The sequence below is a fragment of the Larimichthys crocea genome, chromosome VI, assembly GCF_000972845.2.
Source record: "Larimichthys crocea isolate SSNF chromosome VI, L_crocea_2.0, whole genome shotgun sequence".
NCBI lineage: Eukaryota > Metazoa > Chordata > Actinopteri > Sciaenidae > Larimichthys > Larimichthys crocea.
This window is the reverse complement of record NC_040016.1, coordinates 5,249,429-5,275,967: the sequence shown is the minus strand read 5'-3', so window position 1 is coordinate 5,275,967 and position 26,539 is coordinate 5,249,429. Positions and strand designations below refer to the sequence as shown.

At 45.7% G+C, this 26,539-nt stretch overlaps 1 protein-coding gene across 7 annotated transcripts in view; it reads right to left on the bottom strand.

Annotated features, from left to right (window-relative positions):
• arhgap46a (Rho GTPase activating protein 46a) overlaps positions 1-26,158 on the bottom strand; it is a 30,764-nt gene extending 4,606 nt beyond the window's left edge. Inside the window, exons 1-5 of one of the 7 annotated variants that reach the window (XM_010755746.3) lie at positions 25,892-26,158; positions 14,233-14,739; positions 4,389-5,826; positions 1,385-2,051; positions 1,043-1,135 (exon numbers count right to left, since the gene is read on the bottom strand). In XM_010755746.3, the coding sequence (XP_010754048.3) occupies positions 1,043-1,135; positions 1,385-2,051; positions 4,389-5,826; positions 14,233-14,739; positions 25,892-25,905 (2,719 nt within the window). In that variant the 5' untranslated portion in view covers positions 25,906-26,158. Of the gene's footprint in view, positions 1-1,042; positions 1,136-1,384; positions 2,052-4,388; positions 5,827-6,752; positions 6,962-10,987; positions 11,121-14,232; positions 14,740-14,886; positions 15,171-19,199; positions 19,313-25,891 lie in introns of those variants that run through there. The other 6 variants (XM_010755767.3, XM_019268384.2, XM_019268385.2 and 3 more) reach the window with 6 other exon arrangements.
• Positions 26,159-26,539: the final 381 nt, after the last annotated feature.

Genomic DNA, 26,539 nt, shown 5'->3' with positions numbered 1-26,539 from the left:
ACACACGGGTTGAAGCTAAACCTGACAACAACAAAAAAAAACACAGCCATGAAAGGACGGCGAGGAGATGGCATTGGTCTCGTCTTGGTTGTTGTTTATGAGACAAAGCTAAGTTCATCCAAGTGCTGGCTGAAACCAACGCGCCCCTGGGCCATGAGCCCAAAGACGTCTGCTTCCAAGCCCAGACCAGGCCAGGTCTGGCCTGACAAGAGGCCTCCAGTTCCCACATGTGACTCCTACTCCTGCTGCTCACAGCTGCTTGTTGCTCTGGTCAGAGACAATGTGCGTGTTCCAGCTCCTCCATCCATCAGGCAAACAGCAGCTCTCATTATGCTGTTTTTTTTGTTTTATTTTTGGCTTTCGTCAAGATTCCACTCTCAAAGACCTTTAGAATTAGTCACAAATGATCAGTAGGCTTTTTCTTCAACCCCTTAGTCAGTTGGAGTGTTTCCAGCATAAGCACCAAGTCTGAGTCACTGAAGTACAATGTGTGAGGCCACTACTGTGGTGTCTGCAGCGAGATGATTGGGTTCCTCTCTGGTGACATCATCATCAGAGCTGGCACTGTGGGCTGCTTTAATGAGGGCACGTGCCGATGAGTAGGTATCCCCTCTTAAAGGGCTGTCTGACATGCGAGTGGCAAGATAGACCGCTAATGTGATTCACAGTGTGGTCCATTGTGCGCTTACAGAACCTCTGAAATTCTCGTCCTACATTTTATTTTTTTCAGCTCAACTTTCTGTGAAACCCATTCATTGTGTCTCCAAGTACATCAGCACGTACTCATCTGACAAACTGCACAGCACTGAAGTTTCCATCCCAGTCCGAATGGTCACTCTACAGGGAGTGATATGTTAGATTTGTAATGGCTTGCAGTGCTCTGAGACTCTAGGCAGCTTTTGAAGAAAGTGGAAAAACATCTTTAGGACTCTGCTGACTGTGCTCTGTCAAACAGATAAGCTTGTACAAATGAGAATTACCGAGGATCAAATGCTCATAAAGTGATATTTTGGACAAAGTGTTGAGTAAATAAAGGATTTACCTTCTTCCTCGTCTGAATTCTGTTTCCTCTTCTTTCTGGACTTTGAATTCTTCTTCAGCTTTAGTTCCTGCTGCTCCAATATGAACTGAGTCACTACGAAACAAAAAGATATAAACAGTCAAATTTCTGATGGTCAGTCAGATAAACACAAGGCCGACAATCAGATTATTGAGCTAATCAAAGACAGTACTGTGTTTCTATCGTGATCATGCTGCTTGAATTAAAATTCGACAGTAAAATAGAGAGGGAGAAAAGAAAATGCAAATTTAATTTTAAAAAGTGAGACATACATAAACAGTGATGACAAGCAGACAACACAGGAAAGAAAGAAAGGTGACCCACCCTCTTGCTCAGTCTGAGACTCACATTTCTTGTCGCTGGTGGGCTCCGTGTGTCTCTGGATGTAGCCCTCCAGGTAGCAGCGGAACTTTGGCGAGGGGGCAAAGAACGCCAAGCTGACAGCCATCAGTTCCCAGCCTGCCGCCAAGCTTCTGGGGCTGGCATTGCCTGTGGTCTGCCTCACCAGCTGCACGTACAGCTCGTCCCGCAGCCCTGGCATGTCCCAGCACTTGGTGACGATGAGCAGGGCACAGTGGCGGCGGTCCAGACGCGAGGGCCTGTCTCCCATGTAGGCCTGCACCAGCTTAAACATCTCGCAGGCCTCCTTCCGGACGGCGCGGTTGCTGGTGACCAGCATGGGCTTTTTGATGGATCCACGATTCCACGACAGCATGTTGGCGATGGAGACGCGGCGACGGAACAGGCCTTGCGTGTGCATGTTGAGGTGCTTGCTGGCCCAGTCCTCCATGCCCATGGCAGGAGGCGGGGGCTGCCGCAGGGTGGCGTAGGAGAGCTGGTAAGAGGATCCTCGCGCCCTTTCACCTGACCCATCACTTCCCTCTCTGTTGTCATGGCTGGCAGGGCGATGAGGGCCCAGGGACGCTGTCCGCCCATCAACCATGCCTTTTTTCCTGCTCTCCAACTGAGCCTGCAGCTCTAGGGTGCCCACCTGCAGGGAGACAAGAAGTGGACATGAGACAGAGAAAAAAGTTATACAGAGGAGGAGGAAGAGGAGGGAGGGTGTGAGGCAAGAGTGCAGCAGAGGTATAACTGTGTGAGTGTGTGTGTGTGTGTGTGTGTGGTGTTCAGCTGCAGAGTCTTCACTGTGTCACACCAGCAGCTGGGCTGCCTTGCGCCTACCGTGCTCTGCTCTGCAGTGCTGGAGCTGGAGGGGGAATTGTTGCAGGATCGGCACATTAATTTTCATCATGTCAGAAAACTATTTTACCGGGAACAAATCTCCCCAAATCCTCATGAACGCTGGCCTCAGGAGGAATTGACCAGATAGTGGCCTAACAGTCCTCACACAAGACGCCCCTGTGATCCCTGCGGTGGAGTTTAAGACTGTGAGGAGCTCCTCGCCTCCCTTAATAGTGAAATCCAGTAAGTCACATATGCTCTGGAAATAGCCAGGAACAACAGGAAACCAGAGCCAGAATCAAAGCTCAAATTTACTATTGGAACATAAAATACATTGACATGTCTTTTGAATGAGACCCTGATGTAATATGGAGCTGACGAGCACCAGACAAGCTGGACTTTAGATTTTGGTTTTTCAATCAAGTGAAGCAGATCAGACGTTGGGCCTTGGCAGAGAGTCTTTGGGGTTGTACAGAGTTGATGTTTTTCTAAAATGTGCAACGAGAGGTCAACTCCAGAAGATCAAATACAACGAAGCACGTGTTGAAGTAGGGAATGGGACACATGCTGCGCAACCTCTGCGTTCACTAAATTACACTGTTTTACAGATAGCTTGCAGATGCATGAGCACAGGGTCATACTATGGATAGAGACACAACAGTCAAACTGTGGAAAATGCTCTCAACTCAACATGAATTATTCATGGTCCTTGTGGAAATGGTCAGAGCTTCAGTGCATAATTTGAACAAGTTCAAAGGTCTTTCTGCAAGAACAAAATGTTCAAATGTGGAAAATGTAAAGCTGCTCATACATCGCAGGCCATAATCTGTGAGAGTGTGAGAGTGATATAACAGCAGGTCTGAAGAACATTCCAGGACAGACTTGTGCCCCTTGGCTGTTGTTTAACACGCTTAAGTTACAGTGATACCAATAAGCCGTGGTACCAGCCTGCCTCCCTTGCTTCCTCCTCCACCTCATCCGTCTCCTCATCTCCCTGCCAAGCCACAGCCATATGGGCCACAGTGGCTCTCCTTCCTGACCAAGGGAAGCCGTGTCCTGAATCTCTTTGGTCTGGCATGGCCCCAGATGCCAAAACACAGAGCTGGCATATGAGTATACAGTACCTGCAGTGCAGGGCAGATGGACGGTGGTAAGATGATGACAGGTAACACTGGGACTGTGGCCATTATAGTCAGCGGTGCCCAACCTGCCCACTGCTTAATGTCCTGGGGACATTTCAGCACTAAAGATTGGAATGTTAGAGGTATTACTCACAAAATGTTGTGTGTTCTTTTCAAAGAGACAGATTAGCCTTACTCTTTTCATCACAGGACTCCCCAACGAATCAAACGTTCATTGTTAGCTGCGGGGCCAGTTCTGAAAACAACACTATAATGTGTGGCGGTATGGGGTGTGATTCTGTTGCAGAAGGGTATTTGGAGATTAGAAGTAGCAGATCTTGGAACTGGCTCCACATGCCGCTACTTATATAAGTGAGCCAGGAGAAGTCAAATAGTTCTTTCATCTTCGATCATGTGCAACTAATGTAAAGACCCCTGACTTCAAGATAAGCCATCATCGCAGTTCCTCCACATATGCCTCTATGTATTTCAGTGCTCTGCAAAGTCAAAATATCACAGAATCTGTTGTGTTGTCTTGGGTTTTTAAAATCTCATCTTCCCCACTAGGCTGGAGGAATATTTCTGTTCAGTCTAACAATCTGTCCTATCTTCCACTCACAGCTCTCGGAGGACTAGACACACTAAACAACACAACAGTAGCAGCTAAAAATTCCCATAATACGCAGATGCTCTATTCAGGCATGACTCGGCCTCATTTGACACAGTGAGAATGAATTCTTCTCTAATCTGATCTTGAATCTTGAGAGACATGGATAATCTGAGCATTTCCAGACCAAACAAAGCAGAATCCAAGCAAACCTGCTGAGGTAAATAGACCACACAATAACGCAGACAGAGCTGAGCTCTTAATCAGACAGAGAAGTATCATAATATTGATTTAGAGAATATGTATTCTCTTACAATCTCTATTTTGTTATCAACAACAATTTAACTATTCACTTCTTGCCTCACACACACACACACACACACACACACACACACACACACACAGGAGGTGGGGTTACCTGGGAGGGCGGTCCTGGGGTCTCTGGTGATGACAGGCTGGCCTGGCTATTCACACTCATCTCCAGGGTGTCCACCTTTTCATATGTCCTTTTCTGCCTCCCTGGTATCTCCAGAGGGGTCAGTGCAGGGTTGCCATGGTTACCTGCCCTACTCAGTGACCGGGGTGTGAGGTCCTCTCGCGATGCACACCTGCCTGCTGACCCTCCTCCTCCATACCACCTGAGTGAGTCAGCAGGGGAGCGCGTCCGAGGTACGACTACCCTCTCCCCCATCTCTGGGTCCAGCCCCGCTCTCACCTCCCTCATGGTGTTCGAACGACTCACCACCTCCCTCATCTCAGCCATCAGCCTCTCGTTGAGTGCGCACAGCTCCCCGCTGCTGCCTACCGACCCCGGCCTGCCTCCTGCACCGCCACCGGCTCCCACCCTCCTCCTGCTTTTTCTTCTCAGACTTGGTGAGGGGCCAGTGGAGTAACCAGAGTCCTGATAGTTGGCTGTGGCCTGGGGGGTTGACGAGGTGAAGTCCTGCGAGGCTTGGCTGCTCTGCCTGCTGTGTCGTGCCTCCATGGCGCGCTGGACGGTGGCCTCAAGGACCCGCCAGCTTTGCTTCTTTTCCAGTGTACTTGGGCCTGGGGTCCCTGGCTCCCTGTCCCTCACCTGACCCCTCGCCTGAGGCAAAGAGTGGGCCTGGGTCTGCTGATGTGGCTGAGGCTGGTTCAAGACAGGATCCTGCCTTGAGGTAGGGGAAGGGGTACGCGTTGGTACAGGGGAGCCGGATAGGAGCCCTTGTTTGGGATCCACGTTGACCATGTGCTTGATGCACTCCAGACCTGCTGGGCTGTAGTCAGAGGCAGAAGGATTCCTCCTGTGTCTGGACCCTGAATGAGATGAACCAGGGTGCTGGAGGTGCCTGGGCTTTTGGAGGCTATGGGTAGGTGTCAAGCGAGACAGAGGTTGTCCGTTATAAAGGTGCGCCCCCTCTACCTCCATGTCTATTGGGGGTTCATCATATATGGGACAGTCTGAAACTGGCTCATCATAAATTGGGGCAGTACAACCATACTGTGGAGAGACAGGGCGTGGTGTGCTGGTCTGTGACCTGTGAAGAAGCGGACTGGGATGGTTACTGTCTGGTGTCACCAAACAGAAGCTGCCATTGCTGGCTTTTCTAAGGTGATGGGCCTGACGTGTGTCAGCTGACATTTTGCCAGAGGGGGCAGTTTTATACCCCTGGGTAGAGCTTAAGTGTCCTCCTTGGGGCTTGTTGCTAGTGGGGTGCAGGGTGAAGGTGTTGGCTTTGCCGTGTGTGCTGTGCTGGAGGTGCTGTTGCTGCTGTTGCTGCAAGGCTGGGCTGGGCTGGGTACGGGTCATGCTGTTCACCTTCACCAACATGGCTGCCTTAGAACCAGGTGCAGGCTGCCATCTTTGAGAAGCATCCCTGACAGAAAGGAAACAGACACAGTATGAGAATGGACATCAGAGCAAACTCCAGAAAAGTCAACAGACAGTGCGTAAATGATACAGTATACGATCATACACAGGCATGGAGCCATTCGCTATTTTTCAGCTTGTCAAAAAAAATAAAAAAATCCAAAGCTGACAGGGTTGGGAAAATCAGCAACAATCCACAAATCCAAACATTTCACTGACCTCTGAAGTCTTTATACTCCATTTTTAGTCTGGCAGTCCAAATAGACTTGTCAAACCCATGAGACAATAACCTCAGCGTGTAGAGCCTAAAAATACTGAGTGACTGAACCCATCTCACTGAAGCCCATCCACAGTTTCCTCCTATAACATGTGGGACTCAGAGCTCTGGAGAATATACGTAAGGACTTCTGATAGTTGTAGGTCTGTGAAGTTCATCTACATATGACGATCACATGGCATAAAAGTCTGCTATCTGAATCATCAAACTTTTGGCGGCCGTGAAACCAGCAGACCACATGAAAAGAGGTCGATCTGAGAGAAGTCAGTATTGCAGTCGTTCACAGCTCAGAAGCTCTTCACCCGAGTCCAAAGGTTAATTCTTCTCCTTTTGGTTGAGCGGCTGGGATAACTTCAAACCCAATGGCCCACTGCTAATCCCAGCGATGTAAAACAATCTGTTATCAATCTGGTCACGCTGCTGTCGCCTCATAATCTCCCACGGCAAGCGGGACTTTTCATTCCTCAACTGATCAAAAAAACTCGCCCTCTTAAACCAATGTATGTGTCTAAAGCGGGCATTATTACACGTGAACACAGTTGGCGGCTGGCCTGAGTAAGTCACGTGTGACGCAGTACAGAATACACAAGTTCAAGAGGCTTCATCAAAAGGTCAGACAGGTAAATGCATTTTGAAGGCAGGCAAAGGAGACTTACCTTCCCTCCCTTCAACCTCTACTTAACATTCAGTGGGGTAATTAATTAGATCAAAGCTGATCACCTTCTGTCCTCGTAAATCCAAACATAAACACGGATCAGTGTAGAGCCACAGCAAGTGTTCAAAGGCTTCCTTTATCAAAAGGGAACATGGTTGAGAGTTGGGCTGTAACGGCAGCAAGAGGACGCAGAGGGAGGAGAGAAAGAGGCGGAGTGACCCCCCTCTCCTCCCCACATCTCTCTGGAACAATGCTGAAACAATTCCCCTGAGGTCCTCAAGCTAACGGCAAACTTCCTTTACTCCTCTTAGCCACAGCTTGGCATTCTCTCTCTCTCTCTAAAGACCCTGTGCCACCCCCGTCTATAGGGTGAGTCACACCACCTCAGTGGTTTGAATGTAAACAGGCTCTCGTCTTCAAACGGTCCCACAGATTCGCCATCCAGGCAAGGCCTATAAACAGCTGGATCTCAGCCACCTGGCACAACTCCAGGACAGCCTGCCACAACCACTGTTGTTGGGAATGTTCCAAAGCCCCCACCTCACCGAGACCAATCAAGGTTTACTGCCTAAATAACACGTAACACACACACACACACACACACACACACACACACACACACACACACACACACACACACACACACACACACACACACACACACACGTGTGAAGACAAGAAGCTCTGATGGATGGGATTCACCCCAAACCGCCGCTGTTTAGTTGTTACATGCAAGTGTGAGTGTGTATGGTTATACAGGGTGGAGAGGGGGGGTTGATAGGTGACAGCTGTAAACGTGAGAAGCCACTGTTTGTACTCTTTGAAACAGTGTATGTTTTCTCACTCTGGTCCTGTCAAGCAGAGGAAGAGGTGATTCAAATGCTACAAAATCATTCTCGCCTCGGCAGCTGACTGTTTAGCACCGGTTTGCTACGGCAGGAACAGCTCACACATGGAACATCAAGGCCTCTCTTATAATTGGACGACAAGGAAGAACACAGCGGACCTCACACATAAAACCACAATAATCAAATTCCCCTTCCCATTATCCACAAACAAATCAAGCACACCAAAAACAATCTCTGACGGGGTTCATGTGATGGCCGGCTGTAAAAAAAAAACAAAACAATGAATCTGTCTTCTGTCTTCGTGGGTGGATGACGTACTTTATGAGGACTGACCCTGAGATAGAAGTGACCACTACTTCCTGTCTGTGGAGGTTCTCTGGAGAGAAGGTTTCCCCCATATGCAACACAAACAGGAAATGCCTAATGTAATGTTCACACACTGTGCCTGGAGCGGAAGTACAGGCTGAATCTTCATAATAGAGAGTTTCTACACAGCTTTATAAAAATGTCACTTCGTACATGAGAAATTCTATATCCTTAAACCCAAATAGGTTCTGCTTCATCTCCATGTCCAAGAAACACAACACTGTATGCTGAACTATATCAGTCTTTTATGCTATTCATTCCTGTTCACACAAACACTGAATTATTACTTAGGAGGAACTCAGTAGCAACATTAAACAAACTATTCCTCAGGGACTGAAACTCAACACATTCATAGGCCTGAGAGGAGCATCCTGCTGAGTCCAGCTCACACTGTTGGGCCAGAGGGATTTTATCAGGCGTCGTCTCTGTTGTCTGTCTACCATTGTCCCAGTCAGGCTCAGATAAAGGTCTAGCACGTTCCCTGCCTCTACCACTGGCACAATATGTTGGATGTCAGCAGGGAGTTTGGTGCGATGATAATCAGCATCGCATGGGGGCCGGTAGCCAACTCCAACAGTAAGGCTTTACAGTGTCTTCCATATCTATCCAAAGCCTATAATCTCACTACACAGCTACAACAACACACGCATGTGAGTAAACCCAAGATCAACAAAAAAAGAAGTATGATTACAAAGCTTAAATAAAAAAAAGAGACAGTATAATGGTGAGAAAATACAAACAGGCCTAGTGTAGGGAGACGAGGTGGTGGTGGTGGTGGGGCTGAAGAACTAGAAAGACAAGAGAGGAGGGTGTGAGCATGTGTAAATGAGAAGGGGTGGGGATTAGTCGTGGGAGAGTGCAGCAAGGGAGTGAGCGGGAAGGCAGGCATTCCTCAGGGCTCATTCAGGGGCCTCTGTGGCAGTGCAGGGAGCCTCACACAATGCATGGCTGTGCCATTGTCACGGAGACGCTTCCCTCAACGACAGCAATGGAGTGCAAGGAGGGGTGGGTGGGTTAGAGAGAAGATAGGGAAGAGGGTGAAACTGAAAGAGGCAACTTTAACCTCCAGAGTCAGTCAGGCAAACAGACAGACTTACGTAACCCTGAACAGGCCCAGACTTTTTTTAACCATAATGAAAGTTGTTTAGAAAGGGCGTGTTGCCTGCTAGTAGCCTGCCTGTCGGGGGGTTATTCAGTGTCATCTCAAGGTGCGGATTATGCACAGCAATTTATCACAGAGGTTAAAAGAGACATGATAATTATCAGTGGGAGTCTACAAATGCTTCAGATTTTTCCAGATCTCTTGCTGTTTGCAGAGATAATCTCCATTTCAGCTATCTGTCATGGACACGTTTAGACACACACAGTGTATATACACACACCTATGCTACGCCCACATAGGAGCAATACAAACCCCTTCATTCAAAGCCTGGAGATAGCATGTGAGACGGGCACAGAAATGTAAGATAAAATGAAGTTAGAGGCCCTTTGGAAACCAACGCGGTAATCTGATTGGCCTCTGGGGCAGTAAATCAACTTAACAGTCAGCAAATTTCAATTAGTCTCAGTGGCTCTGGTGTCACACACCCACAAACACAGTCCTAGATACCTCAGTCACTGTTCTGAATATTGCTGCGGTCAGGTTGTCTCAATAACCAGCTAAATATACTATGGGGACTCTCCTGTCAGCACATGTTCGGTCTCTCCTTTCTTTCCTGACTGGAATAACTGTTGTTGGAAAAGCCATCAGCTGAGTCACTTTGTCGGATAGGAATATGGATTTGGAATTTCTTAAATATATCTCCTGGGAATAGTGGGGTCTGAAAAACAGGGGTTATTATTAACATTGGCTGGCCAGGAAGAGGAAATGAGGTCACACAGGCCAAGCTTCTGCTACACAAACACCTCAGAGCAGGAGCCAATGAGACCGCTGCTATCTGTGTAGAGGAAGGAAACTGAGAAGACAAAGAGGATTCGCCCAGGACAATGTTGTACACACCTCGCCAAGGTTCAATGATTTCATTTCTCCTTTTAAACAATCTGTCATAAAAAATATCAAGCAGAAGCATAAAATAACATTTAGGGCTTGAGGCATAGCTGGTACTCCTCCAGCTCCTGTTAGACACCTTTAGAGAGCCAGCTGTCCTCCAACAGCTGAACTGACGTGCCTCCCTTGAGCCAAGATGTCTACCAGTTGTGCATATCTGTGGCTCCCTCAGCCAGAGGAGTGCCGGGCTGGGCCAAAGGACAGCCACTAGGATCATTTTGAAGGGACAGGATGAGGCCAAACCCAACTGGTTTCCAGAGAGACCCGCCTCTGGAATTCGAAAGTGTATCTGCAACTCTTTCAGCGAGGGCCAATCCCTTTATGGCCCACTGTTTGAAACTTATTTAAAACTGGATCCTCTTCACACCCCCCCACACAAAAAAAAAAAAAAAAAAAAAAAAAAAACTATTCTTGTGAGTCTCGAGGGTATGATCAAGAACACAAAAGGGTAGAAAAACAACAGTATGGTAGTAAACATGGATGGGAGTGGAAACCCTGAAAAAACACCATCTCTGCATGCTGCAAGTCAGCTGAAGCAATCGTGCCTGAGGCTAGTTCACATGTGGTGCCATTGGTTCTTCATGAAAACACTGGAGATATTTCACCACACCGCAGCACCAGAGAGAAAGAGAGAGAACTGTATAACCAGAGTTTGAATGATATCTAAAAAAAAACAAAAGAGGGTTGGATACACTGCTTCAGTGAGACACATAAAGCTGCAGCTCTGTAATCTAGTTCTTGTGAGCGCCATAAACGTTGCATTTATGAGCAAGACAGAACAAAATGTGAAACGTGTGGAAAAACAACGCAGAGATAAAAACGAAACAAGGATATTGTCACTGCTAACCAGACCAAAGTACTTTGGCACATAACAGGCTCACATAAGTTCAAAGTGCAACTTTTTCGCGAAGACTTCATTATTATTGGCAGCCTTAAAACACCATCTGGAAGGAGCTGAAAAAAAAAAGAGCTTACCACACGAGGAGTGTAAAGATAAAAACAAGTCTTTCCAATGTGTGTAAAAATGCTGTGGCTACATCCTCCAAGAGTGGCACGAGATGAAACGCATGAGAGGGTTGTGCTCACGTAGTTAACATACAGACAATGTGTGACTCATTAAAAACTTTATCTCACCCATCAGACGCCCCATCGCTTCCTACACAAACCCACTGGTGATTTGTCTTGTATGACTCACAGCCAGACAGTCACAGACACGTGAGGGGGGGAACTTGTTTTGTTTTGGCTTTTTTATACTTTTGCTTTCATGAGTGAGGTTTATTCAAAAAATTCCCTTTAAGACAATAACTGAAATGGAGATTACAATTATGCTTCCAGTTCTGCTTCTGCAGAGAGGTGTCTACATTTGGGCTTAGTCTCTCTTAAAAAACATCAGAATCAAATTAAACCGAAAATTCCTTCAGCTAATTTGATAATTTGCACACTGAAATAAAGCCAGCTATCTTGTCTCCTCTTTTCAACTATATTTAACTGTAGGCTCATACAAACAGACACTGAAACAACCCAGAGCTCACTTAGGTATAGATATACCCAACTCTGTGGTAGCTGAATCTTTTTAAAGGCATCCGGAGCCAGTGAACAATCAGGAAAGGCAAGTGTCTAATGTCAGTGTGACTGTCTTAGATTGAATGCTGGTGCACCACTATATCATTACAGGGCTAAATGAGAGGGCACATACAAGCCATTTGGTGTTCTTCTCCATTCAGCGTACCTACACTTCCTGCTTAGAGAAAGCTCTCAGTTGACCAGGGGCAACCGGGTTTAAGTGAGAGCCTTTGTTCCTTTTAGTGGTCCATTATACGCCCCAGGCCAGCCTATAAGACAAAAGAGTGTTGTGACCTTGATGTGAACCACCTTGGGTCACTTCTGGGTTGTCTTACACCACACTGTCATGTGTCCTCAGCAGACTTTTAACATCCACTCAGACCTCAGCAGGTCTCCTGTAACTCCAGGGCTCAGCGGTAAAGGAGCCCACACACGGTGAAGACAGACATACGGCACAGCTCACACACCAGCTACGGTTAAAATTCCACACAGATGTTATCTGGTTGAAGACAACAACACACAGATGCGCTCATGCATTGAAAGGTGGGTGAAATTCAATACAGGTGTTATAAGCAAATTGATCTCCCACACCTTTAGTTCCCACATCATGGAAAGAGATCAGTTTGCTTCAGCTTCCTGTGCTTATAACCACATGTGACTGACATGTTTACCCCTTGAGACTACGGTACTTCCCTGATGAGCTCCACAGGCTTAAAAGTACCTAGAAATTCCCAGGACATGTGGTAAGACTTGGCCAATGAGTAACAGATTTGGCACTCAAGTCGCTCATTTGCCTATACTTCCTATGAGCATGAACAAATACAAAGATATGAGCTTTAAGATGAGAGGGAGAGACAGACAGAAAAAGGAAGCACAATCAACTAACCGGTGCTTAGAATAACATGTGGGGTGTGTTGCGTGGAAACGTTGGAAACTCTTCTATCTATTATGCACAGATTTATTAATAACACAACAAAAGGAAACTGGTGCTGGAAGAACTGGGATTGTCCCATCTCCACAAAGAACAGCATTGTTTGTCAAAGGTCAGAAGTTAATAACATTTCATCTCTGCTAAAAGTTCAGAGAGAAAAAAAAGGGAAGAAAGAAAAAGAACATGTGAAGACATGTTTAAAATAGCTGAGAAGTTCAAACCAACGTTGAGGAACTCTAAACAATGAAATATGGTATTACTTTATGGAGCTAAAATAGCTATGACCGGAAGTGGCATGATCAAAAAAAGGGAAGAGGACTGTGTTCTTATGAAAGCCCCTAACACTCTGTGTGAGACAGAACAATTAGCTAAACTCAAACCACTGTGACCCTTCCAACTCTTCATTTAAACTTTCCCCTTTGCCCTTACCCATTGATCCTTGTCACTATCAATAAGGCCAGCCACTAAATGAAGACAAGCATATCTCCGAGTTTGTTTTCCTCCATTTTGAGCTGTCACATTCTACCCTCTCTGTGCATTTTGTGGCGGTTTCTAATTACCTGCTAAGATATGGAGGCTGGTGAGCATGTGAAGGGCCGTGTGGCTAAGTAGGGTATCAAACCTCTATGCGTTAAGGCTCCTTGGCCTTCCTGAGGGACACAGCTGGCCACTGTTTCAAGCAGAGACAGAAAAGGTTCTGGGAAAGGTTGAATCACTGGGGCAAAGTGGGATCCTGTAGGGAGTTTTAACACTCTCCACACGCACCAGAGCCAATACAAAAAGGCCTTCAGTGGTATCAGTCAACAGCCAATTAGTTCCCCCTCCACCTTTACGTAATCCCAAAGGATCGGCGGGTCAGAGTAGAGACCTCCTAATGGCCAAGGTGAGGTACAAGGAGAGTCAGGAGGAATCCGAGAGCCAGAGTCGCCACGGCAGAGCCTCTGAAAAGCAGCAGGGATCGCCTTGTTTATAGGCAGCTGGAATGTAGTGGTTCTGCTTGTTATTAACCACAGACAACACTCTCTCACATGCCTCTCATGCATGCGCATTTAAGCTCTCACCCATAAGAGGCGTTATAGTCTTTGATGGCCCGGGGCCTAGATTTGTTTTAGGAAAATGAAATGAGCATTGGAGCTTAGTCGAGCAGGATGATGGTGGTGGTGGTGGTGGTGGACACACAGAAGGACACTAAGACGGCCTCAGTGGCCCTGTGCCAGGGGAAACAGAAGTGGCATGTCTGGAATCTGGCTTGGAGGGAAGAGATGGTGGTTTGGACAGGGCCACAACGCCAAGCACATGATGGGGTCTCTGAATGACTTACTGTTTGGGGCCGTTCTGCACCAATAACCCTAGCATGAGGGGGGGCGGGGAATGTCGTGCTCTCTAATATAACTGACCGTTCTCCCCATTTGGTAGCGATTTGCTGAAATGGCTGTGCACAGTTCACAGGCAATAGTATGGAAACTTGGGACATATGGAATGTTCAGATAAGTGAGAATGAAAATAAAAAAGCGGTTTGAGTTCGTCGGAGTGGTCAAAAGTCAAAATAATCCTACGAGTTCTCATAGCAGAAGCATTTGAAAGTCATTACAACTCACTATGCCACATGCTGAGATGACTATCACATTTCCTCACTTTTCTCCTGGTAATATGATCCACTAATGATTAAGCACAAATCCCTTTCCAGGCTTACAGTTGAGGCTACTGAAGGTTTGGTCAGGCTTACCTCTGTGGGTCTTTACTGCCATCTGTGCTGTGTTCCGCACTGCTTCCGTCTCCCTGCGATCTGCTGTCCACTGCTGGGTCCAGCTCGGGGTTGGCAGCCTCTTCATTGGTCTCCAGAGCTCTAGGGACAGGGATGTCTCCGTCTTGCTCAGGCAGAGGGGTGCAGCGCCCCTGGCTCCCTACGCTGCTGATACTCCCCGTGGTCCCATGGTGGTGCCTGTCCACGCACCCTCCAGCCCGTTTGGCTTCACTGCATCGCCTCATGGCCTGGAGCTGGGAGAGGGGAACTATATCGGCTCCCTGGGGTCGATGCCAGACCGTGCGGCGCCCAGTAGAGTTGTAGTAGTAGAAGCGGCCACTGTGGTGGTCAAACAGCTCCCACCACTGGTTACCGTCTGCCTGGCGGACGGGAACGCCTGTAGGGGGATCCCAGCCGCACTCACCAGTGGTCAAGTTCACATACATACGCTCACGGGAGCGTGGCTCCAGGATCTCCACCCAATCAGAGCTGAATGAGAAGAAACAGGACAAAGAGTCAAGCGTTATTTACAGCTAAGAGTGGAAACAGATTATTCACCAATAGGATAAGATGATGATCTAGAGGCCACAGTCACGCCTGAGTACTAATCAGCTCGACAAGCAGTAAACAACTCACACTGTTTGACAGACTGAGACGCCCAAAAATGCCCACTCGGCCATATGGAGAGAGCGTCAATGTTTGTGTCCCCTACATGTATCCATCTGTATGTCCATGAGAGTGTGAGTGTGTGTGTGTTTGCAATGATGTCATTCCTTTGGTAGGCAAAGCAGCAGCAGGAGTGATGGCGTGTATGTGTGTTTCCTGAATAAGGAGACAGGTGGACACACTCAGTGAGATACCAGGCATGGAGTCAGCAGGGCCAAGAGAGAACCATACGGTCCGAGTGCTACTAACGCAAAAAACCACAAGCTTAACTACAATCACAGGGTGACAACAGCCAGCTCAGCACAATGCACACAGACAACAGAAAAGAGACAGTGGAGAGTGGAGGGCAGAAATAGAAGGGAAGAAAAATATAGAGAAAGACAACCCAGTTTTCAGAAAAGTACACATACAAAAAGGGTGCAGCCAAGAGGGACAACTAATTACTCACAATTAGACCATGAACTGAATTTCAGAGAAATTATAGGACACTCTATCTATATATGTTAAATAAAGTGTGTGGCATACTGGAACTGAATGATATCACCCCATATTACATGTACGTGTACGCAGCTTTCTACATAAAATCAGGGTCAGTAAATATAATAAATAAGTGAGGGCTGCAGTTTGCTGGTGCTATATATCCAGGTCATGCTACCCTTTTAGCGGGCTCCATTATGTCTCCTTTGATCTAGTTCCCTAATGCTTAACTGTGCCAGCAAATCCATGTGGGAACAGGCCCACTGCAAACAGACAGCAAGAGTCCTTTCCCATGTCCCAGACACGGTAGATGTCTCGATGAGAGCCAGAGGAAGGACTCAGAAACACTCCTTTCTATTCTCTCTTAATGACCACTTGAGGATCCTGGCATAGCGAGGTAATTTCTCTTCTTCAGTATCCCACCCAACTCTAGTATCTTTGAGAGAAAAGTGCCAGTGGGGAGGAATTTGTGTCAGAACAATGCGCCGTAGGGTTGGATCTTTTCCCAGATTTCTCGGGACAGCAAAGCTTTTCTTCTCCCTTGTTGTTTGTGGGAATGAGTGTGCTGTCCCAAGCTACCTGGGATGATCAGAAGGGGCACGAAGCTTAGCACGAATAAGAGTGCCTACAATGTCCACCAAATACCCACATTCGTTTCTCGTGTGACTGCCAACTGGCCTCAGAAATAGACACAGAGGAGTGTGGTGCCAGTTTGGTCTGCCAGGGTTACAATGTCATCGTGGTGACTCAAACTCACTGGGAACAACAGCTGTTCTCAGTTTCAACTGCAAAGCCTTGAGCAACTTTGACATACCTGTTCATCTAGTATTAAGTATCAATCTTCATCTCTTTTATGTGCTGCCAGCTCCAGGCTCTCTATTTAACAGCCAGATAACATAGAAAGGGCAAGGAGAGAGTATAGGAGCCTTACACATACTGTCTACCCATGTGTCCCAGTGCTCAATGCTGAGAAACCATCTGTCCAGTCCCTCACACCGGGCAAGCAGTGCTGACCTTAGTGGACTCAACGTGTAGAATGTTTTTTTGTTTGTTTTTTTTTTATTGTATTTTTAACCAAAGTGAGAAGGAAAGATGAAAATTTTAGGGCAAAGATTTTAGATAAGTGTCAATAATGTTTGTGTGCATGTGTTTGTTTGTGTTGCAGGAGTTGGATTCAGTGTAGCAGAGTGGTGTTTACTGTGTTCTTCTTACAAAGAGAGAGGTCCCCACGATGAGGCCCAACCATCACAAGATGACTTTCACACTGATTAGATCCGCAACACTTAATGGGTGGGCAGCCTAGCAAATAATAGGGCATTCAAAGCGGAGGCCAAACAGTCAGTAACATCCCACACATACCAGAGGCTTCATCCTTTTAACTGCTCCCGGCCTCCAAAAGAGGCCTTCCCACCCTGAGAAACCGATCTCTCCATGCTGCATTCCTTGTGATTCAGCCCTGTGTTTGTCATCACTCACTGCAAATGATGTAGTATCAGAATCAAAATAAACCAATCCCTTATAAACATGGAAAGCAAGCTAAGGCTGTGTGTCCAGCTTTATGCATTTTTCAGATAACTAAATTCAACGGCAGGAATGAGATTTAGAATTTAGCACAGAATTTAACATGTTGGACGGTGTCATGAACACGGCAAAAGGAAACCAAGGTTTGAGGGTCAACTGTGGAGGCCATGGCTGACGAGTTTAGCAGCACGGGGTGTAGTGGTTGCATAAGGACTGTTCCCTCTGGGTAAATAAACAGCAGCAAGAGCTGAGAGCGAACCTGCTGGGCTCTGTTGACATGACCAGATAAGCAGGAAGAAGGGCCAGTGTTCAGGTTCTGAAATTCCTGGAACATCACTTTTGGGAGTACTCAAACAACATGAGAGATGTCCATTACATGTGTTTGTCTAACACAAAGGCTCTTGTCTTCTGCAAATTTACCAGGACTGAGGTCTGGCAGTTGAATTTAAAATTAAAATGGATTAATGTCCCCCATGATGACTTGTCCTTTAACTTAAATAAAAGTGGTTCTGTTGTTTGATGTTAACTAACTAAAAAGTTGCTCTAAATTTCTGGTGAAATGTTACTAGCTTTAATAACGTGTAAATGAACTTCAGCCTGCTCACTTTCATGTGATTGCCTGACATGAGAGAGCAGAAGTATAGTGCAGCACTCCAAACGAAGCGAGGCAGTCTGCCTCATGCTGCAAATGTTCATAAATGGTTTGGAATGCAGTCTGCACCAGCTCGGCGAAGTTTAACTCCAACAGAAATGTTTTATATTGAACTAAAATTAACTTAGCGCACGCACGGTCCTGTGACTGAAGTATACAGCACCTGATTTACCTCTGGGAAATCTCAATCTAATTCAATCAGACTTGTGTGCCAGAGACCCGTGTTAGAGGTCTCAGTGGTCCTAAACCAGAATTTGACTGCGTTCAATAAATATGTGAACATAGAGAGCTGAATACTGTTTGGATATTCCACCAGAAATATGTTCATAAATAGTCATTTTTAGTTGACACAAGTCTTAGATAACAACTGAATATTTTCTCATGAAGCACTGTTTCACAAAGTATCCCTTGGTGAGAATTTATTTTAATTTCCCATCGAACCTACATTGTTTAACTGAACTCTTGTTTAATTGAAGTATGAAATCTTTTTCTCCTGCATGAAGTAAAAAACTCTCCCATGGCACACAGGATCTCTGTCTCCCATTTTCAGTAGCCTATGGTTACTCCGAGCTTGTCAAATTGTAAAAAAAAAAAAAAGAAGAAGAAGAAAAAAACAAGTCTGCAAACAGAGCTGACACTGAGACCAAAGACATGCAAGATAAGCACACCTTCTTAACCATCTTGTTATTCCTATTCCCCATGTGCCAGACGTCTCCTTCTGAAGGAGAAATACTTCATCTATCATCTGCAATTTACAGTCAGCTCCAAAAATAACTACAGCTCAGAGCGGTTTCCCAGAGTGAGGGAAACAACAGAATATAGCTCATGGAATCTGCCCCATTGTTCAAAGCCAACGCCAAAGTGTAAATGGCACTTTTCCCAGCAACGGTAAACACAGAGGACTGGACAATACGTTCACTCGAAATAGGGCAGCAAGCTTCTTGTGTCATTGTCCAGCGTTGGAACTTAAATACCAATGTGGTTGTTGATTTCATCCAAAAGATAAACGACACAGAAAGAGAGAGAGAGAAAGATTGTTTTCTCTGTGTAGCTTAGACCAAACTATAACAGCAGTGTTTCATCAGATAATCTAGTTATGGCTGAAGTGCAGCTTTATGCTTCAGTGCCATTGTGGCATTCGTGATGGACAGATTGGGCGCTTTCAGAAAACTGAGCCAAATGGGGGCATTACCCCATTCATTTGTCTATAAACTTAAGGTGAGATAATAGACAAAACCAGCGAGCCTGCTAAGCTCCCTTTTACCATTTAGATCTCTTGTAAGGTAACCTCTAACCTTTTCCGACAACAGACTATTCTGAGCTGTCGTCTATGACTGTCCCTTGTGCACCAGTGCACCAGTGCAGGCCGAGTTCTCACACAGTGCCTGCCATTCATCTCGGAAACCTTAGCACTCAGGCACAGCAACAAGTGCCAAGGTCCACCCTGACCAGTATATTTACAGATCTGCTATTTCCTATTTAGAGACATAAAACATTCTTTCTCCTCAGATACTGGCCTTGAAATATATCAGTGCTCAGAGAACTCACCTAGCCGCGCAGGTACAAAACTATTAAAAATGTGGCTCCAATGAGAAACAACCGGTATTATGCTCAAAACACAACAAGCCAATACCTGTAAGCCTGTACCTCAATGTAATACCCAGTAGTGATCTGCCAAATGCACTCTTCTGTTTGACTGCATATGAACCACGTACAAAGTCTATTCAACATGGCTGCTAGGCAACCTGCTTATCTAAATATTGTAAAACAAGAGCAGTGACATGGACCGACTACTGAGAGCTTGGCAGCACTTCCAGTAGCTGCGACTAATGAAGAGCATAATCGTAAGCTTGGCATGTTGAGTACTGTGGCCACTGTCCCGTTTACTGGAATTCCCAACAGCAGCAAGACAAGACTGTACTGAAACAAACGTTACTAGTCAGGATATTTGGTTGCTGGTATTATAAAAAAAATATTTGTTTAAGGGTGTGTACAGGAAAGCTACATCAGGATCTCGGTATAGATGACGCATCTTCCATAAAAACCTATGTGACATGGCAAGAAATAATAGGTCAGCATGGGTCGCTGTGTTTCCTCCACTGCCAGCATTGTTTGTTGATAGTGAGGACATAAATCAGGTTTGAGAGAGGCTAACTGTGTCCTTATCAAAAGCACAATTCAGCCTTTGCAGAAGTACATGTTTGTTTCCTGGAAGCCTCCGCTGAACCCAAATGTTTCTGTTGCAAACAGAGCCAGGACGTGGTGTATGTGGGTCTCCTCTGCGCAGGATGTGTGCCGGGCTCATACACTCCGCCCATGTGTCCAGAACAATCAGAGGCAGAGGGGTGAGAATGCACATGTTTCAGATGACAGAAAAAAAAAAAAAAAAAAAGCTCAGCACCTGTCACACACACACACATTCTTTGGCTCTTTTGTTTAACACCTCCCATTCCTGCAGAGTCACCAGGGTTAGAGGTCAGTAAATCTGAAGGCACAATCGGTCCATGTGCGTGCGTGTGTGTGTCAATGTCTTGCATTTAATTTAACAACAAACAAACCGGCATAAAGACTGTTGAGTCTGTTATGGGGTAATGGACTTCTGAGAGGCAACCTGGCATTCATCCCTGCAGAAACCCTCATAAAGTTAATGCTCTGGGTTAGGGTGCTGTATATTTATCTTGTTCTTTTACTTTAACAGTGATGTGCTTTGTAAACCAGGTCCACAGGGCTGCACGCTGCCCGACTTGTTTACTCTTTGGTCCCTTGTTAGAATTTCTACAGGTTTATTTATCACTCTATTGACTCTATGTTAATGTTAAATACACTGTCAAACATCCTCTGCAGGTGTTTGTTTTTGTCCACGCATGTGTGTGTGTTGCAGGGTTGATTTTCCTTCTGGCCAATGCTTATATGTTTTCTGTACAGCCTTCTGTACGAAGTTGTCCTGATGAAAAGGGTGTGAAAAATCAATGGAAAACAACTTGATCATGAGACCTTGAATGGATGACCATGCGCACATCTGTCGTAGCGACGGGTTTCTCCCAAATCTACTTGCTTTTCAGACCATGTTGACAAAACTGCAAGATAAAGTGGCTTTTTTCTCCGTTTGGTCAGTCATCGACACGAATCCAGCACTTTCCTCCACAAGAAAAATTGAGCTTTTGAACAATTGGCTCCAGTTGTATTGTGGGTAGGTAAAACGGACCTTTTTGAAAACAGACATGTGACTGCCAATCGTTGACAAATGATTGAAATACTACAGCTTTGCAGTAATTTCAAACAGGTTAACCGTGAGAGCATTGTTTGTTTCAATTTAGCCAATGAGACAACAGTTTAGTTGTCATGGATATATATTTTGTTTGCGTTGTCAGATAACTTGGAAGTATGAAATCGTGATTTGATCAAAGGTCAAAGCCAAGAAGAAGGAAACTGAGAAAGAACCTTTAAAGAAAATGTACTGTTCACCGGCAGTCACAGAATAGAAACAGACAGATATGTCAATAAGACTATGACTAAAACTGTGATTGGATATTTTGAAACAAAATAAGTCATCACAGAGGGAGTTGGAGCTGACAGAAATTAGCATTTCTCACTGAACCTCATTCATGGAGACATGGCCTCAAACAGATTAATACTTTTTCGCCCCTATTTCACCCCTCCTCCCCTTTCCTCTTTTCTTCCCACCCCTCAGCAGCAGTTGTCAGTGTCCATTCCTCACTCGTCGTGTGCTGACATTAGCAAACACGTTTGGGGGTCGTCTTTCGTTAAGAGCCACGTCAGGCACGATAGAGCCGGCCTTATGTGAGCTGATCCATGCAGCAGGTTGCCAAGAAAGGGAAGTAGAGGTAAAGCACTTTAAGACCAAACAGCCGGGCATCCACAAGGTTGGCAGAGAGAGAGAGTGAGAGGCTAGGATGGGAGGATGAAGAGAGGGAGAGACTCCTAAGTGAGCTCGCTCTGTCACCTGATTCGGCTCCAAAAGGCCTGCACAGATAAGACACTAACAAGCTGTTAATGCTGGGTGTGACAGTTCTGTTATGACAGTACTGATCTGAGAAAACAGTAAGGGCACTGTACAGTCCCATGATGTGCCGGTGAAGTGCTGGATCCAGGACACACTGGCGTTTGTCTCTTGCTGCAGAAGGGAGACGAAAATTCACTAGCAGATTTGAAACCTTTGAGGCAAACATAAACCTTTCTGGAAATTTTGGTGAAATCAAATGTGATAATGAGGAACGTGAACAATGTCATCATCAATCAAATGAGCAAATATACTTCCAAAGAATTCTGTCATCTTGTCTAGTATCACGTGATTAGAAGTTCTGAGTCACCGAGTGACTGCACACACCTCAAACCGCAAGAACCAGAAGGTCTGGTTTGGTTTGTGTTCTATATGCTGGGCATATACGAATGTAGGCTGTTGTAGAACACAGGTCGTCTATACTGAAACCAAGCCGTGATTTAAAAAAAACCAAAAACAAATACAAAGACGCTTTGGATTTTTGAAGATTTCTGCCCATTGCCAAACTAAGCACAACAAGGGAGATGAAACAAGACCATGGTGGGTTATCTAGTTGGCAATGTCCTGTGATGACTCACGGCCATATGCATTACAAAGCGTCTGACATGCACCCTATTCTGAAGCCTGTGATGGTACAGAACAATGCAGACTATTGTCAGATCAACTGGTGGACCTCATTCAACGAGAACTCTCTGTGTTGCCTTCACACAGGGGAGCCGAGCCAATCGGAGCCATGGCAGGGAGGAGCATTGGACATGTATACGAGGTCCGGGTTGACCTCCTTCAACAGCTGCTCTAATCCAGAACTAGAGACAGTTTCCCCTCTCCATTCGCACTGGATTAGACTGGATCTCACAAGGTCGTTGAGCCACCTTCGGCAAGGCCAGTCTTTCCCATGCTGCTTTCCAACTCGCGATTTTACATGGCCCAAGTGAATCAATACCCCGTAGCTGCCAAAATGTTCACCCCCACTGCATCAAACTGATTCTTCATGAGATGTCAGATAAAAGTGCCTACCTCGCCACCGGTTCCAGGAGGACATTTTTGTGTTGGCCGCCTTGAATGTTACTTCAAAAACCCTCGCTGTAATCCGCCTACAAACTAACTGCAGAGAAGCAGAGCTCTGTGATTTCTGTATAGAGGTTATTGTCTTGTCCCGCCATCCTCTCTTCTCCCACGAATGCTGCAGCTTTCAGCAGAAATGCTGGGAACTTCCGGCCCCCTTACTGCTCTGCTAAACAGTCACCGTCTGTCTGAAACACTACTCAGCAACAGGGTCACTAAATTCCCTTTTATAGGGGGTAAGACTGACCAAACAGAAGTCCCTGTCCTTCCTAAAAATCCACCCCTTTCCTTAGCTGAAGAGCACATGTTTTTTTTTTTTCAGGTCAAATAACACTCTGGACGAGAGTGAACATGTGCAGGAGAAGCTGAGGACGGGATCAGGGTGTTTACCATGTACAGGCCGGCCTTTCTGTCCAGTGCACCAGCTGTCAGAGAAGGAACAATGGGGTCACTTGTCCAAACAAGAGAAATGAATGAACCTATTTGGATGTAATTGTGCTTAAAGACCGTACACATTCACTGTCCAAACGTTACCCCGTCAGATCATTTACGGTCATACATGTTAGAAATGAAGACATGTTCTGCGCAGCTGAAGCAAAATAAACTGAAACATTTGATCTCTGCCATCTGCACGCTGCCAAAATAACATTTTCTCTTTTGGGTTTGTGACCTGCCTGCCTACCACCAGCAGCAGTTTGTAACTTCATTTTGAGCCGGACCACACCACCCCCACCCCCGAATCCTCTACTCTCCTGCTGACATGACAAACGAGGCCAGAGTCTAATCCCAGAGCAGAGTTACAGGGTGAGCAGGGAGGGGGGGGGTCAGCGGCTGGTCGAGGAGCCACACAGGAAAAAGAAATGTCCGGATTGTCCTCTAGAGGAAGTGAAGGTGCAGACGACAGGCCCACCGGGCTTAGAAGTGTAGAGCAGCCTGGTGAATAAGTTAAGGCTGGGTCTGTAGGGGCTCGAGGGGAGGAGTGGGGTGGATTATGATTTAAGAGGGCATCACTGGGGATCAACAATGTAGGGACAGATTAATATTTCTTAATAACAACAGAGTTTTAGGTTGTGATAGAGGGAGAAAAATGCATTTCACAGGCAAAAACTTTTCTTTTCTAGGTTTCTAGGACTGTTAGCTCGCCGCACCACTTTCTGTTTCAGCCTCACATATCTGTGTAATGACTGTGTTCCGTGTGCTTTGGACTTTTGTGTAAAGTTGTCCTACTGGACAGGAGTTGTTTGTTTAAGCCATGCACTGTGACAGCCCATTACGATTATATAAAACATGAACAAGTCCGCTGAAGCAGATGACTCATCCTTAGAGCCTATCTGATCGTATGACCATCCCACAAGTTATAATCCCATGTAATGCAAGTGAGTGATGATCAGCACTCTTACCATCAGTTTCAATCTAGCGTGGACCAGTAAACTAAACTTGCCTTTAATCCCTACAGAGGATGTCAGTGGTTGTACAGGTACAGATAAATGTGTTTGGGCAAATCACCTTAACCTCATTATAGTGTCATTGCGGTACGCCACAGAGAATCAAAGTGAGATGAAAAAGTGTGTGTGTGGGGCGAAGGGAGCACTGAACCACAGGGGTATGACGAGGTTTATTATACAGAGAGCAGGAAAGAGGGAGACGAAAGCTGGGAAATGTGATTTTATGTCTAAAAAAACCATAAAAACATTGTAAAATCATTAACATGTCAGAACCCATAATGAGCCGTAACACCCTTTAACATTACTTCCTGTCAACAGGCAAACTTATCCTTTTTCAGACATTCCTGTCTTATCCTTGTCAAAAGACCCATTTTAATTCATCTTGTCAGGGCGGACGCATGCTCCGTCTACTGCTTAGAGCTAGCAGAGCCAACAGTGAGACAACATCCCACACTGACAAGCCCAAATGAGCGGAAGAGAAATTTCAGCAGGACGCAAGGCCAAATGGATCATTGTCTCATTCCGCCATCCTGCCTTGACTGTCTGCCTGTAAAGCGCTGGGCCGGATAAAGACGCAGAGCTGGACAGATAGAGAAGTTAACACGTCTGCAGAAACACACACCACACGGTTGTCAGATGAACACCAGCTGGCAGGGGGGGTGGTGAAACTGCTGCACCCAGGAAGTCAGGTTGGCATGGCGTGGCGTGCCAAACGCAGCTTCAGGCTATATAAATTACATCTGACTGGACGGCGTGGATGTCAAACAATGTCCATGGAATGGCATTCAACAGGAAGGCAAACGCATAGGAGGAGAAATATTAAGACATCAAAGGTTCTAATAACTTCAGCTTTAGCCATTAAAAGCCATCAAGGCTGGACTGTACAGTCACAGCACTAAAAACCATGTGTATCAAGCAGATGAATGGAAATGCTGAAAGGAAACCAAAGTTAGCTTATCAAATACATCTCTGTAGCTTTAAATAAAGACTGTGAGAACTAAAGCAAACCATCTGTCTCGAGAAACCGATGAAAGCTAAACAAAGTTTTAATGCACATCTGCAGTCAAAGCAGATGCTGAAAGAAAAAAAAAAAAATCAACATGTGGAGATCAAACCAGTAGCTGAAACTCAGAGCCCCGGTTACCTTCCACCAGTAAAAACTGGAAGCAACAAATGGGCTGTGGAACATTTGCCTTCAGTTTAGGTTATTGGTCTCTCAACCACAGCAAAGACTAAAGTTAGCTCAGACAATTTGTGGAGCAGCTTAGGAAAAAACAAGAGATGGTGATAAACCAAGGAAATAGACTCAGTCTTTACAGATACAGCTCATTTAAACCTACTACTAAAGTCAAAAAAACTAACTAAATAACAAACATGGAGGCAATATTTAACTTTAAAGTGTAAAACTTCTCTGATAGTTTCTAAAACTACGTGGTAACAAGTTCCAGTTTAACTGTTTACAGCAGCATAATGCGCAGTAAATAAAACACCACAAGCAAAAAAAAATACAATTTCAGCTCTTAAAGAATCATTTTTAACTTACTCACATTCACATTATCTAATTCTTTCAACTGTGTGCTTCATTTTCAAACACGTCAGCCAACATTTAAGCTTTAAAACTGTCTACAAACACTGTAAAGTGCTTCAACACTGTAACTACCCATTGAGTGGCGTGGTGTTGTTCACTGTCTGCCCTCACTAAGCTGTCTGATAGCGAGGCAGCCAAAAGCTTTCAGCCTCTAAACTTTCTCCAGTTAAGTTTGTGTCACTCTGTGAATTAAAGTGTTCGCTTACCTTGTCCCGGCCATTTTCTTCACATTGTAAACGAGGCGTAAACAAAAAAGAAAACGCTGTTCAGCAGGTATCTGGGTGAGGAAGGTTAATTTTCTTAGCGTACAGAGCAGTCCGTGCAGTGAGTACGGGACGGTCCTCCCGGCGGTGAATCCGATATGAGAGTCTCCGCCTCTGCACGTGAGTCATAGGTTGGGATGGGGGTCACCCAGTCTGCACCCCGCACCCTTCCCCCTCTCCCACCGCCACCACCACACAGCCTCCCTCTTGGTCCCCTCCACAAACTGACTGGAAATAGTAGAGCTCAAACCATAAGAAAAACATTTAGTGGCTCAGCCGGCTGAACAAAACAGAGCTATAAAATGTTAAATGTGACCAGTGCTATCGCCTCACACTGTGACCGAACATTAACTTTCTTATTGTTGGAGCAAGATAAATAACCTTTTCACCAAATTATCAGTCTTTCTATGAGTGAGAATAACTGTTTTCACAGCTCATTTATTATGGTGGCAAAGTTTATTTTTAATTAAGCATAAAAACATGATATTCAAATAGTTATTTAAGATAACTATTGTGTCCAAAACTAAACTCACGTCGTAAAAGTAGCAGGTCACTGTAGTTGCTAAGCGACACAGTGGTATCAGATCCTTC